Source organism: Uloborus diversus, chromosome 9 (genome assembly GCF_026930045.1).
Source record: "Uloborus diversus isolate 005 chromosome 9, Udiv.v.3.1, whole genome shotgun sequence".
Lineage (NCBI taxonomy): Eukaryota > Metazoa > Arthropoda > Arachnida > Araneae > Uloboridae > Uloborus > Uloborus diversus.
In genome coordinates this window covers 119,632,489-119,648,829 of record NC_072739.1, presented here as the reverse complement: position 1 = coordinate 119,648,829, position 16,341 = coordinate 119,632,489, and the positions used below count along the sequence as shown (strand labels likewise).

General features: G+C 35.3%; 1 protein-coding gene across 1 annotated transcript in view; it reads right to left on the bottom strand.

The window, feature by feature from the left end:
* Nucleotides 1-16,341, bottom strand: part of LOC129230460 (low-density lipoprotein receptor-related protein 2-like) — an 80,645-nt gene that overhangs the window by 25,378 nt on the left and 38,926 nt on the right. Inside the window, exons 16-25 of the mRNA XM_054864860.1 lie at nucleotides 15,674-15,894; nucleotides 15,491-15,604; nucleotides 13,645-13,768; nucleotides 11,759-11,767; nucleotides 11,526-11,632; nucleotides 9,526-9,765; nucleotides 4,219-4,344; nucleotides 3,976-4,095; nucleotides 2,088-2,246; nucleotides 55-572 (exon numbers count right to left, since the gene is read on the bottom strand). Coding sequence (XP_054720835.1) covers nucleotides 55-572; nucleotides 2,088-2,246; nucleotides 3,976-4,095; nucleotides 4,219-4,344; nucleotides 9,526-9,765; nucleotides 11,526-11,632; nucleotides 11,759-11,767; nucleotides 13,645-13,768; nucleotides 15,491-15,604; nucleotides 15,674-15,894 — 1,738 coding nt within the window. The remainder of the gene's footprint in view (nucleotides 1-54; nucleotides 573-2,087; nucleotides 2,247-3,975; nucleotides 4,096-4,218; nucleotides 4,345-9,525; nucleotides 9,766-11,525; nucleotides 11,633-11,758; nucleotides 11,768-13,644; nucleotides 13,769-15,490; nucleotides 15,605-15,673; nucleotides 15,895-16,341) is intronic.

Below are 16,341 nucleotides of genomic sequence, written 5' to 3'. Positions count from 1 at the left end.
GGCTGGAATTTACTGAGCTGGCGGTGTATTTCATGCATGATTGCTATAAATTACCTTGTCCCAGTCGGAGAAAAAGAAAACTCCTTCCTCGGCATCAAAGTCGATTCCTCTTATATGTGAAGAAAGGCCACTGAGGTAAACCCTCTGAGATCGGCTGCCAAGATCTATCCCCCTCAGTTCATCCTCCAGCATGTAGACAAGGGTTGCCGATCCACCGTCCGCTTTGCATTTTCTATGGTCCCGCTCCAAGAGATAGCCTTCAGCACAACTACATTTGAAGCCGCCCTTCGTGTTGTTGCAGAAATGGCTGCACCGACCTGGTATCAAACATTCGTTCAAATCGACGCAAGTTTTCTCGTCTGCAGTCAGAACGTAGCCGCTGTGGCAACCACATTTCGAGCCCTGAGGAGTCTTCCTGCATAATTGAGCACAGCCATGATTATTGACGCAAGATTTTGAGCACAAACCTCCTTCATCTGACAAATCTTCACAATCCCGAAGTCCATCACAAACTTGCGACCAAGGTATGCACGTCCGGCGCGCATAGCAGTAGAACTCGTCGCATTCCACAGCTGAAACAATATTTTGAAAACTTGGGAGCAGTGTAAAATATAAATGGGTTTAAAATAAAATTGTTATTAATTCTCAAAGTGAAATTATCCCTTTTGGTAGCAAGCGCATATATGCTCGAGCAAACCTACCGCTTTTAACATAGAGTGGGCGGAGCTCTGCCATCAAAAGGTTTAACACTGAAATTAGATTACATTCTTTTACTTTGACCTTTTTATACTATGGATATGCTCAGATTTGAATGAAACAAAGGTTTCTTACATTTCGCATTCAATCTAATTGTTATTAAAAATTAGTTCGGCTGTAGTAATTCCTAAACTGATTAATTTCAGTCAAACAGCATTTTTTTAACGGAAACAAACTCTTAACTTCTGTTTTTTTTCTCAAGATCCATTTTGAATTTTTTGGTTGAAAATTCATTATCAAATGCACCAAAAGAACAGATATTTCTTGCGTTGCTATACTGATGTAATAGTAAAAAGTGAGATTTACCAGCTGCGGTTGATTCCAGTTAATTTATTACTATAAATAGCGTAATTTTAATCCCGTTTAGCACGTAATAGAAAACTCCAAATCAGAAAAGGTGAACTAAAAACTGCGTAACTCAGTTATGAAGTTTTAAACTTCAAACCATTTCGATTCATGTCCGTCCTTATTCGGTTGATAAGGTTTCACCGCGTTTTCCGATACAATTATAAAATGAATTAATAGAGCCACCTGTAACTAACAATTCGTCGACTAATTTAATGAACCAAAATAGCTTGTTAAAACTTGTTAAATTAGTGAATGAATTTTTTTCTAGCTCCACTTAAACTATAAATCTTTTATATTATTCCTCTTTCCTGTTTTTCGGACGGTTAATGAGATTTTATTCCTTTATCAAATTCCATGATTTATTCCCCATTTTAAAGCTTATAGTGTCCGTTAATGACGGAAAATAAATCCATGGTCTAAAAAATAACCACTTATATTAAATTTGGGATTTAGTATCTAAGATTTTTCAATGGATGCGTAGATTTTTCGATCTATACCGAATCTGAGATTAGATTGTCAAAAGTGCGCACCGGATTGCTCTGCCGTTAAGGTGTTCGGCTTTTAACCGAATATGCTCGGGATATAGTCTGTTCGAGTAGTCTGCTTTCCTAGCGTAATAGAGAATTATACGTATAACATCTTGGGCGTTAAAATGTATCTAAAATTCTCGTCACTTTGACTCCTTGATGCCCTCACTCTTCGCATACAGCTAAATTCGTTGAGCGCACTGAACTATGACAGTAAGTTCATTTTGAAGTCGTTCTCGAGTTCGGCAATTTTCTACCTGGCGAATATGAATTTTTACACAGGGTGTTTTTACGTGGTATTTTTACAGCAAAGCTATAAAGTTAGTGCGAATGCTTCACACGAGTCAGCTAGTTAAGCTTAAATTACCAAGAGCGTACATTTTCAGAAATTTTAAATTTCTGAAAATGTCCGTCGACATTTCCCAAAAATGTATTAGAGAAGAGCGAAGTACTCACAGCTTGGAGGAGCAATCATTTTATGAGGTTTAGTGCAGTTTGTCGGATCTTCGTCGGAGCCATCAAGACAGTCCTCGTCACCATCACAAACCCAACGACTGGGAATGCAGCGCTTTGAAACGGGGCACTGATATTCTTCAGGAACACATGGTCTGATGGCTGCAAATACCACATATAGTTACATTTCAAATGTGAAGTGATGTTTTTCTTAAAATGAGCAACCATTAACACCTAAGATCACTTAGTTTTGATTACTTTACATCAACTCCATTATATACAATAACGAAAGTTCTTAATTTCAAGCGCATTTGTAGACTGATGTCCAAGATATGAGGTAGTGAGAAGCAAAGGGATGTTTAAGTGCCAAAGTTAAAAATTAGAAAATAATCAGTACACATTGTAGAACCTCGCCTCTGTTTTAGGGCAAGGGATGGTACTAGTAGCTCTGATGGGTGCTGCTATACAGTTCGATTTATAAATCGATATCAACGGAAGCCTGTCAGGAAGGTCCTTTGAGAAGTTCATTTGCATTTATTTGCTTATCACTGCCACATAAGAGATTAAATGTTCCATTTGAGTGTGGAAGCAGAGCCCTGACGTGCTAAGGAACGTCAGGGCTCTGCATCTTTAGTCGCATGAACACCATATTGTCTTAATATTCAAAATTGCGAAATGAAATTAATCAATCACACGCCCGTCATTTAAAATTTATCCCGGGTAAAGGAGGAAAACTATGTACAACACTAATGCATATCTGCATTATGTTTCGAAAATTCAAGAGACCCCCCCCCCTCGCCCCAGGGTGTTTCAAAATATTTTTTTCAGCTAGAGTCCAGGACAACCCCTACTTTATTTAGACTTACTAATAGTAAGCCTAAAAGTTTTTGCTTCTTACGCAAATTTTAAGAGGGTGCTCAATGACCCCTCAATTTAACATTAGCCGTTCCATAGAAAATGTCATAAACTTAAACATTTAATTTTCGCTTCTGTTTTTTTAAATAATTTTATTGCAATGTATATGCATATTACTAGTGTACATAATATGTATCTGTTTTTTCAGTTCAATGTATTTTAACCCCCCCTCCCCATACTAATGAAGTTATGGGGAAGGGGGTTGAGCACCCTATTTCAGTTGAAATAGGAAGCTTGAATTGTTCTAGTATATTACTATCCACAAGTCTAAAAATATTGAAGGGTGTCCTGTTATCTAGAATTAATTTTTTAAATGTATTTTTGAACCCCCCTACCTCCTCCATACACCAATAACAACCATTAAATATCCGCTCCTTTGAAAGCTTGGGACAAAACTTGTTGCGTAGTTTGCTTTTCCAGGTTAATAGTTACTCATTAGTTTTATGCAATGTACGTAAAAATTAATCTATTATTTTTTACTTTCATCTATATTTAAAGTAATTTGTGAATCATAATTTGAGCACTTTAATTTTGAATGATTGCGTTTTAACGCCTGAAAATATTGGTGGTAAAGCTTTTATGTACTTTAACATTTAACTGCGTATAGTGCAACGAAACATATTTAAACTAAATTCAATGTACAGAAGGATCCAAATGAGATTTCGTACCAATTAGGTAATGCCCCAATTTTTCAAGGTTAGTTGCATAATTGAACTTCGTCCAGCCGTTACAGCTTATTTCAAAAAAAGTCATACAATTCAAGCGAAGATTTCCACTCAGATATACCCAGATGCGAAGCGGGACTGATTTGTTTTATGCTTCAATGTCTCAGAAGTGATTGATAGGATTGAAATTCAGAGTATTCTAAAATAAGGGAAGATTCGCGATAGGCCTACCATATCAGTTAATGATTTAAGTTGAGTTTCTTTACTCTTAAATTTATTTTAAATTTAGCTTTTAAATTTATAAAACTTACTGCAGTTCAATTCTTCCTCTCCTTCAGAACAATCGCTAAAAAAGTCGCATACTTCATGCGGATAAATGCACATTCCATCGTTGCACCGAAAGTGCCCTTTTTTGCAAGTATGACGAACATCTAAAGGAATAAATTTGCGGTAACTTAAAATATCTGCTGAATATATAGTATACTCGGATTTAAAAGATAAAAATTGTATTAACTAGGCAACTTAGTAAATTTAGATATTGATTGAACTTTTACTTGAGCAGTTTCTTTCATCAGAGCCATCTTGGCAGTCGTTCCTTGAATCGCAAATAAGAATCTTATCGATGCACGTACCATCATCACAACGGAACTGAGTTGCTTCGCAGGCCTTCTGCTTAACGGCTGAAATGAAAATATTTTCAGTTGAATCTGTAAGCTGTCCATTTAAATTAAATACGATCCAAAAGTGTGGTAAGTTTTTCGTTTGTTAGTAATTTAATAAAGATTTGATTTGCACCGAAAGAAATGGAAATTTGTTTCAGTAAAAATGTATTACAAATTTCACTTTTTTTTAATAAGTTAGAGCGATTCTCAAAGTATGTTCCGCGGAACACTGATTCCTCCGAAGGATGAGAAGGGTTCCGCACAAATTGCATGAATTTATTATTTTCCCATAGTAAACTCAGAAAGTGAAACCTTCAGGATAAAAAGTGCTGCTCAAAATTGAAGGAGTAGACATCATTGTATCATCGTTATGCCAGCAGAAACATCTGGTTTAAAGTTCTTTATGAATATTCAGAAGTAGTTGATTTTTTCAAGTCTCGTTACCTCCAGTCAACACTATTAAGCAAGATTTATGAAGATCTAAGTGATCAGCACAAATCACTACTTCGTACGAAATACGCTGACTATCCAAAACAAACACTTTTGAAAGATTATAAACTTACAAATGAATTGAAAGTTTTTCAGCTGGTGCAAAAAAAAAAAAAAATAGCAGTTTAATGTTTTGCATGATGTCGGTTGATATGAGACGATCTGTTGCCCCGATTTTTTGTAAACTGAACCGAGTATTTTCATTCAAGGAGAAAGTTCTCTTTTGTAGTGATGGAAAATGGCACAGAAAAAAAGCCAAGTTTTTGCATTCTCTGCCAAGGAAACAACGTAGAATATTTCCCTCTTATATTGAAGTTCTGCAAAAAACGTCTCAATGAAGAAAACGCAATGTAATGTTTTCGTGGTAGTTAAATTATTTCTCGTCATTCGAGAAACCTTAAATTCTTTGCGGAATACTTCCCGCTCACTCGTAACGGCTTTGCGAAATCCGTTTACCAAATGGACACTTCATGCCAGAGTATGAATCATTAAACCTTGGTTTCCTAGGAGGAACTCGCCGATCGTCAGAGTCTCTCCTCGCCGAGGGAAACTATTCTTCTGCGCATGCGCCCGAGCTTAATCGACATCGTGAATGGCCACGCCGGAATCCACTTTACTGATTTAAGGGTCACGGCGAGGAGCTAAGTCGAAAATCTGCGATTCACTCTTAAAGAGCTTAAAATAACTTCAGAGCAGTGATCATCTGCATCAAAAAAACTCGTTTGATTCTGTTTCATTCAATGAATTTTGGGTTGGTGTTGAAGAGGAATACTAGCTATTGGCTAAGAAAGCTCTTAAGTTTATATCTTATAGCAGCTTCGGCGCATAGCAAATTCAATACAATTAAAGCTTTTAAGCCAATGTGTACACTAAAAACAAATTCAGTTCTAAAATGGATTCTGCTCCAGTTGTACGTACTCTACTTTTCTACATAAAGTCAGAGTTTACGGCCATGATCAGTAATACAATGAAACTACATCCTTCATATTAATATCATTTCTTGCAAAGACTTATAATCGTAGACTAAACAATTTCATGCGGAAGTTTATTTTTATGTATAGGCCTTATTTCAAACTGAAAGTGGTATTTTTTAGTGAAATTTCATTAGTTCCTTAAGAAGTTGCTTTTCAAAGTTAACTAGTATGCTGTGAGCATGGACTGAGGTAGCCTTACTGATAAATAACCAGATCTGTGTCAAAAGTATCACAGCTTCGATAACAACTATTGAAGATCCACTTTGTGGGCTAATTTGACTACCGTTTGTTAAATCTATCGCGGTTGGTCGCTAAGACTTCCATGCTTCCATTGCGAATTAACACTCTGGGGTTTTTGAATCTGGTTTGGCTTGCTTCCTGATGAATAAAGAGCTTACTTCAGGACCCCATAAACTGGTGAAACCATCTCTGCGGGAACCACACGAAAAACCTTATTGGGAAGTGAAGTTTGTAGTGGACCTCATGAAACTTTATTTAAATTTCCACCTGAGCAATAGATATTTTCGTACTTTCACATTTACCAAAATTTGGAACTATGACTACATTTGAACTTTACGCCCCATATCAAGGGACAATGTTTTGACTTGGTTGCGATAATACATAAATTTAAAATTCCTCCAAGTTGCATAGATTTAGTGTTTTGACCACAGTTCTAGTTCTGATAATGCACAGGGAATGAATCATTCAAGAGAACATCTGTCACATGGCACAACAAAAGCACTCGACGCAGCTCCTTCCTTGAGAAATCAATCGATGTCGAAGTAAACTCAAAACTAATTCAGATGTTTCAGTTGTGGTTCCATCGTACTTCAGTTTTTGTAGAGTTCTTACATTATTTTTCGAGTAAAAGCAAACTTTCTATTCTGACACCCCTTGGAAATGAACGACGGCAAAACCTTATCAGCTCCTCTCCCATTGTAGTACATATGACCACCAATTTTTTTGCAAATCTTTGAAAAAATACTGCAAATACAGCAGTCAGACTAACTGAAATCATTCAGATGGCCACCCTCCAAAGAGATTAGTGCCAAAACTAATAGTAGGAGTCCATGATGTTAAATGTGGATTTACTCTAGCGTTGTGGGGGCCTATTGGATTTTGTAGTTTAGGCTATAAGATTAAGAAAATGTAGCATAATGTTCAACAGTGGTGGGTAAAGTGTGATATTCATAAACTTAAAAAGTTACATGGACATAATCGAGCGTGTCAAATTATTGATAAATTTGATGTTCCAACGTGTCTAATTATCAAGGAATGTTTATCTTCCGACTTGCGCGGTTGGTGTGGCCGTCCGGAAGGATAGAAAATGGAAATAAAATTTCTCGAGCGCGTCAGATATTCAAAGGGGAGATTAAGTGACCTTTAAAAATGTCACCATTTAAAAGACTGACGTTTTGGAAGTGAAGCAAACTTGTAGCGAATTTTTTTAAATGCAAAAAAATAGTCATATGGATTTACTCGAGCGCGTCAGATTTTTATACAGAAGGTTCAGTTTGATGGTCCAGTCATTGGTAGCCTGAATTCTGACTATTATTTTGAGAGGTATTCTTAATCTCACAGCTAGAAGGGGAAAAAATGACTTTTCTTGTTTTTGCAACTTTGTTACGCTCCCATACCTTTGCGTTACTCGCAAATAGTCAGATTTTTTAAACGAACCCTCTTTAGCTAGTAGTTAACCCACCTCATCTTAATCTGACGATTTTTTTTACTAATCTGAGAGGCTGAGGAAAAAACCTTTCATATTGAAACATTCGAGCGCGTCAGATTTTTATCTAGAAGGTTCCGTTTGATGGTTTAGTCATTGGTAGCCAAAAATCTATTATTTTGAGAGGTATTCTTAATCTGACAGCTTGGAGGGAAGACTTTGTAACCCTCCAACATCCTTGCGTTACGCTCAAATTGCCAGATTTTAAATTTACTCTTTAGCTTGTAATTAACCCACCTTATCTTAATCTGACGCGCTTCAATAAATCCAGCGATCAATTTTTTACTAATCTGACAGGCTGTCCTAGATGCATCCACCAGCAAAAAAGGTCAACATTTGGTGTAGGGCCTCGACAGGATGTAATGCACCTCCTCTATGTTTATCTGACGCGCTCGAGTAAATCACCAAAAACACTCTGGGCTCCCCAACTATAATCATTACCAGTTGACATCGGCGTGCACATGCATACCAAGTTTCGTTCAACTCCATGTATTGCGTTTTCTATTATAATTCCAAATAAATCAGTCAAATACATGCAAACACAAACCGATGGATAGTTTCCAAAAATGGTTAATGGGTTCAACGTTCAGCAAACCTTAACTCTAATCTGTCAAAATACAAAATTTTTCACGTAATGAGTTCTCTATGTAGAAGAAAGCATTCGAATGATTTTTCATAACTATCATTTGACTATCAGACGGTTAACATTTTGTCGTTAAGTCATAAACAATGAAGGGGTTCCTTGAGGTAAAAGCTAAGCGCTAAGGGTTCCGTAGCCTAAAAAGTTTGGGAACCGCTGAGTTAGATACACGTAAAAGCGTTTGATGTGTTGTCCGTCATTCAGCAATATAACTGCAGATGAGAATAGAATTACAGAATGCACCACTTTTATGCCACCTAGAGAAAATTCGACTATCAGTCGCGTAGCACCTCTACCTGCCATACTGTTCACTATAAAAATGTCTGAGGAAGCGTTCCGTTCACTCATTTTTACACGAAAAGCTTCAATAATAACTAAAATTTCGTCATTGTCTCGTGCCAATTTTTTTTGGTGTGATAATTGAGAATTAGTTGATCAAACCCTATGAGGTTAGTGGCTTCATTTGAAGGCCACCTAACTTATTTTTTCTAGTCGACTGCTGAAGTCACTACCAGTTAACTGAAAAGAAAAATGTTAGTTAGTCTCAAGCAAAAACATGGTAAGTTACGGTAGCATGCCTTAAAAGGTTATTTCGAGCGGTTTAAAATATTTGTCGGCAAAAACTATTTAGTACTCAGATTCCATTGAAGTTCGGCGGCGAGAAGAAATGGGACAACCCAATTATGACCAGAAACTGCACGATCTTTTCTCCAAGCTAAGGACAGCATATTTAGGCTGTGCCTTCTAAACACTGTAATCTTCAGCAATGTCTTTTATAGTCTATTGTTCTTTCATAATCCTATCATTTAAATACACTTTATACATAGGGATGCGACAGTGACAAGCAGGCTCACGAGCACAGCATGGTGTATTCACCGCATTGTCTAGTCTAGAATTATAGCAGTGCTGCAATAATTTTGCAAGAACTGCTGTAAAACACAGGCTCCCGAAACTGAAAAATCAGGGAAGAGAAATGAATAAGTAATCTGCAACTAAGACAATAGCTCAACGATCGCAGTCTAAAATGGATGTCTAATATTTACTTTAATGATTTCTTTTTAGAAAAACTTCTGTACAAAAACAAATCTAGCATTTGTTTGGCATAAGACTTAGCTTGCCATTTAATACATATACCCTCCAACATTGACGGTCCAGTCTTCTGCAACACAATGACAAACACTACCGATATCTAAAAATACCGTTTACAAATTTAGATTTAATAAAATATCAAGTTTTAATACCGCTTTTTCCAAAGTTTATACTATTACTCATTTTGAACTTTTTTCCGAAGCAACCACAAGGGTTTCTCAGCAGTTTAATGGTACGAATACGCAATAGAATTCTCCCCTTGACTACTGAATGTTACTTACTGCAATTTTTTTCATCTGTTTTGTCGTAGCAATCTGGAGTGCCATCGCAAACCCAGGACTTCGGAATGCATTGTCCGTGATCACACCTTAACTGCATCTCGGGATCACATGAAGTCTCGTGGCAGTCCGTTTCATCGTTGTTATTTCTGCAATCTTTCTCTCCGTCGCATCGCCACAACATAGGAATGCACTCTCCACTACCGCAAGAAAACTGTTCTTTATCACAAGACGCCTGGACAGCTGAATAAGAAAGTTCAGTTTTATTTCAATTTCCAATGCATCATTCAAACGAAAATGTGGGATAGAATTAAAGTTGACGATAAATCGTTTAAGAAAAGGTTATGGACCAGAAATAGCTATATAACTCCTAACTAAGCTTAAAGAACATGTTTGATAGAGGTAGGGGTGAGGTACAATTTATAAGCCGACACATGCTCCGCACTAAGGAATGATCTAGAAGATTTACCAGTTTATAAAAAAATTCTGAAGAGAAAGGGAGAAAAAGCCCGAACCTCAGGTTTTAGAAAGTGTGTGAAAGGTGCCGTGCATTAATTCAGTGTTTTGCCGATGTCAAAGTTTATTTAATGTTAATCCACAGAAAGTTTCATGACGATTGCTGTTGCTTTGGAGAAATTCTAATGCTTCACAGTTGATAGCCCTCTGGAAGCTAGTGGGACATATCGCACACCGGTAAGAATAAACAAGTCAAGAAGACAGTATGAGAAAAATCAAGGTTTTATGCAATAAACTATTTCGTCTCAAATATTACAATAGGCAAATATATATTAAAGTCAGAAAATCTATAATATCAGAGAAATATATGCACAGAGAATATTGTATTTTTTGCATAACAATAACTGGTTTGAAATTAATGAAAAACAATATAATACTCGAATTTCAGGTAAACAATATAAAGTTATAAAACCAAATAAAACGATTATTAAAAAGCAATTCTTTTACTTGGCACCGCGGCTGTTTAATGAATTAACGGAAGATGTTCGGAACGAGAAGAACTTTAAAAAATATAAACAAGGGGTCAATGAATATATACAAAATAATGACATTCTATCAACAATTAACTTTTAGCTGATAAAATATACTGACTTTCCAACCGGGGGGGGGGGATTTTGTATTGTAATTTTTATACTATTGAATGTTTCAATGCGAGTTATTGTGTTTTTTTCTGGAGTCAAACAGTCCAATAATTGTTGTGTAAAATTTTTACTACTTGTGTAAAATTAATTTGTAAATATTTCTGTTAATACATATGTGTTTGTACTCCATACTAAACCAATTAAAAAACACTGCGGACAGTGCCTTTGGCGCTCTTTAGTGTTGAATTTAATACTAACTCGTGTTGAACTATAGTCAAGATTTTCTTAATATTTTGTTATGAAGTTTGTAATTTATGTTTTATAATTTGTAAGTTTTTTTAACTTACTTTTTTTAATTTTGCTTACTGTTATGTATGTGTATTTTGTTTGTTAATAAATTTTATCTATCTTCTATCTATATATATATGTGATGTTGACTAGCAAGTTGTTTAAATTGTAATGCATACTTAAAGCTCGAAAAATTCTCTTCTAAATTATAAAATTTTAATGATGTGTCACTGTTTATAAAATAGAGTTTACGCCACCACGCATTAGTTATGTAAGCTAATTTGTGAGTTCTCTAGCAAGAAAGAGCATTAAACTTAGATTTTAAATCTTAAGCTAGGAAGTTTTTCCTAAATTTTGGTTGTCACTTTCCTTGCCAGTCGCGATATAAACGCGTTAGAGAGAATATAACGGGATAAATTCCTTGAAAGTGCATAACTATTACTTTATTTTCAGAGAAACTAAAATTCTGAAAAGGGGGAAACACCTTTTCATTTTAAAAGGAAGCCTCTGGATGAATTTGCTAGGAATAGGACATTTAATTGAAATTTTGCACGAGAAAGGTAGAAGTTAAATCTTCAGTTCTACTTTCATGTTGTTCAGAATTCACATATGACTTACGACAATCTTCCTCATCCGAATTGTCTCCACAGTCATCTCTGTGGTCACACTTCCACGACTGGAGGATGCATCGGCCATTGCGACACGTGAAGTCATTTCCTGGACATCTAGTGCGAGGATCTGAAAATGAGAAATTGTTTCATTATACGAAAAAAAACATGCACTATATTTCGCTTTCAATTAAATCCTTATGTATATAATAGCCGATGATCGAGTACCGCGCGTGTTTCAACAATGAAACTCTCGGCACGGCATGAAAATTTGATGCGTTTTAGTAATGTTTAATGTGCAGGAAAAGGCTATGTTGTGACAAGGTTGAATTGGATGCAGCAACTTAACTGTTTTACTGGTAAGAGTCAAATCAAGGGAATGAAGAAACGATAAAAGGGTCAACAATGAACGCTACCTACTGGAGTTTAGGGTTTATCCAGTGAAGTTAGGGTTACAATTTCAACTACGAAAATATCACCAAACAGGCGATGACTTCGTTCAAATGTCAATTTTCACCCGCCATACCTTGACGGGTCATTTTCTGGTTTATATAAACAAATACAAAAGTTACTACTAACAGTACATGAATCTAGCTTTTTTGAACTTTATTTTTTTGGAAATTTTTAGTACTACTATACTATGTCTCACAGTTCAGGAGAAAGTAGGAATGGCAAAGGCGAATAGTTATGACAAAGCGTTTTCAAAAGCAACAAATTGGAAATTTGTTTTGAATGTTGCTGTTCATAACCAAACACTTTATATAATATTTGCATTAAAACAGTAATTTGTGCCAAAAAAGGGGGAATATTTCAATTTTATTTTATGAGGCAAAGTGAAAAGATAAAATATATCTAATGAAATTCTTTTTATTCGAATGTAAAAATTTGTTCAAATGAATCAGGAAAAAAAAGTTGAATGAATAAATGAAACGAGGGAAAACTAAAGAATGTAATAAGTTAATTACTGTAAGAAAAATGAGTTAAGAAAATGTGATTGAATAATTAAGCGAATTACTGAATGAAGGTAAGTAAGCTAATTAATGGATACGGAAGCGATTCAGTAAAGAATAATGAGTAAACACATAAGTACATGCGGGGCAAAGTAAAATAGTTTAACTAATTGTTCAAAGTTTGAGTTACAAATAAGATTAATATTAACTAAATGAGTTCTGCACCGAATAACTTCCCGAACCTGAGGCATCTGAAAGAAAGATGTTCTAACCACTAGACCAAACGAGATCCAGTTACGTCCAACAAGGCTGATCAGTCAACTTCCAGATTACTGGTTTCATTCCAACATGAATCACGGTAAAAATATACCGATTCTTGCTTTCTGCATTGCGTTCCAAAAGGTCAGTCAATTCATCAATCTACAATGCAGATCAATTGACCGCCTAAAACGATAAATATTTCTCAACTTTGCTTCTAGAAAATTTATTATAATTACCTCCAACCCTAATGAACCATTTTTTTTTTAAAGATTCACCACAAATAAACTCTTGCAATAGAAACTTGATTATATGAAACTTAACCAGAACCTCCTTTAACAGGCGTTAGTTTAAAAATTTTACATTAAATTCAATGGCATGAAAATGTCACTTCATTTGTGTCGAATTATCGACTCTTATGACACTTCTCCAAACCAACCAATAAGTTATTGAAACAGAAAGTAATTCCAGTTTTTAACCTGCTATTAAATTCAAAAGCAATCGACTAAAATCAATCGCAAAAGCTCTGAAAGCTTTGTGTAACTAGTACTTGTAATAGATTAATTTTTCAAGTTTAGAAACAAAACCTAAATTGCATTATTAATAACACAAAAGTCAATACATTATGTCTTATTACATTTACATTGCTTTTTTTAACTTGTGTGAAATTAATTGAACAACTTCTTCGCTTTAATGGTAAATATAATTTTTGAATATGTTAGTATTTAAATCCAAAGTTTAAATTTGAGTTTTCCTGCCAGCCATTAAATACATTTATCCAGAATTTTCGATCGCTTCTAGGTTCTACTCTAATTGGATAATGTTGTTACTAATACAGTTGCTAGGAATTAAGTATCTACAGTTATTAACTGGAAGATTATTTCCTGTAATTTAGTAGATTAGAGCAATAATTCACAATACTTGCCGTCGCATTGTTCGTCAGATTCATCATCACAATCTTTCGTTCCGTCACAGTAATAATCATAAGGAATGCACTTCCTACTTTTCTCGCAGCGAAATTCATCTTCTCCGCATTTTTCGTTACCTAAAAGAATTTGCAATATTTAGTAGGCCCAGGACTAAAGATTTTAACCTGTAAAGTTTACAAAGAATTAACTTAAAAATTGGCAATATTAATATCTTCCCTTTTTCAGTTCTCATATCTGTACGGTAATTAAATTCCTTAGAATGTTTAATAACTTTAATATCAGCTAATGCTGAAAGTAGAATTTTAAACTTGCTATGTAATGTCATCTGGACAAGACACCACGCTAAATTTAGTCTCAATTTCATAATTTAAACCTTTTAAGCGAATTTGTCAAACGCAGTAAAGGAAATTGATTAATTTCTTTTCTACAAATCTGTGAATAGAACAAATATACGTGTATATATGTCTGTATACATGTATGATCTCTATACAAATCTACAATTTACATTGTATCTCGACAAAAATTTTCAGGGAGGTACTGGGTACCCGAGAAGGAACGTATAGGGAGAGGGGGTTTCAAACGCGAAAAAGTACCAGACCATTCGAATTTTAAAACCCGAAAACTGCATTTTTCTAATATGAGCGAAAAAATGCTCGCAAAAATTAGAATAAAATATTTATAGAAACCCGATAGCCCTGCAGATAAAATGTTAAAACTTTACAAGATTAGTACGGGAGCTGTTTTTAACTAATTTCATTCTAAAATTAGAAATTCATCGTTGGTTTGTCAATTTCCGCAATCTGTCGAGAAATTTGAAAAGAAATTGCAGAAGCATGTTACCCCAAAAATATGGAGCGTAACAATCTCCAAAGCAGACATGCCTGAAAACTAATGTATACGTGCTTTTCCGCCTGGTTACCGGAAGTTAACCTTTCCATCCTATCGGTGTTCAGACCGTACTCTTAACAATGCTCTTTCTTTGTACTAAAATCCGAACATTTTTATCTTGATTTTGTTTCTAACTTCATAAATTACTTTACTCGTAAGATATTAGTATAGCATTTGCTGCTTCATTTTATATTATCTACAAATACTCGGTCTACAAATTTTAGACCCTTTATATGGCTACTACGTAATCTGGTGAATAAAGTTTGCGCACAGATCTTATACCCGGTTTGTACAGAGACATACCAGGATGTTTACCGGCATACCGCACACGACTAGTATACCAGGGCACAAGATCTGTGCCGACTTCCTTGGTCAGATTACATGGTAGCCATACTAAGTGCATGAAACTTGTAGATAAACTTCCATCTTATTCTCGTCCTGCTTCACTTTATATTCGCGAATGTATTGGCACCCCTGAGGAGCTGCTGAGGAGTGAGGTGGAGCATGAACTTTTTTAACTACTACGACATGGTATCATGGACTGTCTAGGTGCCCTGGTTCGAGAGAATATGAAAAATAATTCAAGTATTTCTTGTAGTTTGGGCATATAAAATTAAGTAGGGCAGAAAAAGTAGCGTTTGTAATTTTTTGGAAAAATTTCTAATACTGATATTAATACCGGTATTACGTTTTAACAAATACCGAAATTTAGTCATTGCAATACCGGTCTGAAACTTAAAGACTCTATAAGAGCAACAATGTCATGCGTGCCAAGGAAGCCTACAAGCTTCGGGACATAATTAAAATTAGTTGGACTAACGCTGAACACATTTTACATTGATCAATTTAACAGAAACAGCTTTAGCGTAGGTTCTGCTATTTCAGCGAGTCATTGCGACACCTTAATTAGCACTTCACAAATGACAAGCATTAATGAATATAAAACTTACTCTGACAAGTCAAATTATTTTCAGAGATCTTCATACTCAGTGGACAAGCACAGGACCTTCCGTTTGGTGTAGTGAGGCAAATATGACTGCAGCCGCCGTTAGCCACTGCACAAACTAAAATAAACAAGGACTTAAGTTTCACAGATTAAAACTTTAGCACATTTAATTTGAAAAGCCAAGTACTCGTACCTGAAAGCTCATGTTGGTTTGAAACACGTGTGTAAGTAATTTTTCGAGCAGCATTTGCACTTCCTGATCCTGGTAGTGGAATTGTGTGTGCAAAACTTGAATTTTCTTGTAGGAGGTAGACTTGACGATTCTTTGTATCTGTCCAGTATAGGTATTTCTCACTAACTGCAATGGATAGTACGCTCCCAGTCCTACTTCTTTCTGTCTTTATTTCGCTGTGAGAAAAAAAGAATTATGGAACAAAAATAGAGTTGGCACTCGATACAGCAAGCTTTCATTCCAGCTATCTTTCATAGACAATTTTAGTAAACTAAAACGAAACATGGTAGCAAACGTCCCCAAAGTAATGAAACTCTAGGCGATCTTTGTCTGCTCGGTAATTGGAACGAAATGGCTATTATTAAAAGCGAGGTAAATCATTTAAAATTTAGCGACTTGCAAGATATTAAAAATCCATGTTTAATTTTGAAAAAAGTGCTTTGAGTAAATTGTGCACATAGCAACTTTCATTTAAGGTCAATGAAATTAAAAATGCCCATTCTATACGATATCCATAAAATTGACTAGAAGAGTTACGGGTTTTAAACTTGAGTTTTCATGACTAAACCATGATGAAAGTTAAAAAAAGTGCCATTCCCGTACAGATTTTGTCTTACTAAGCA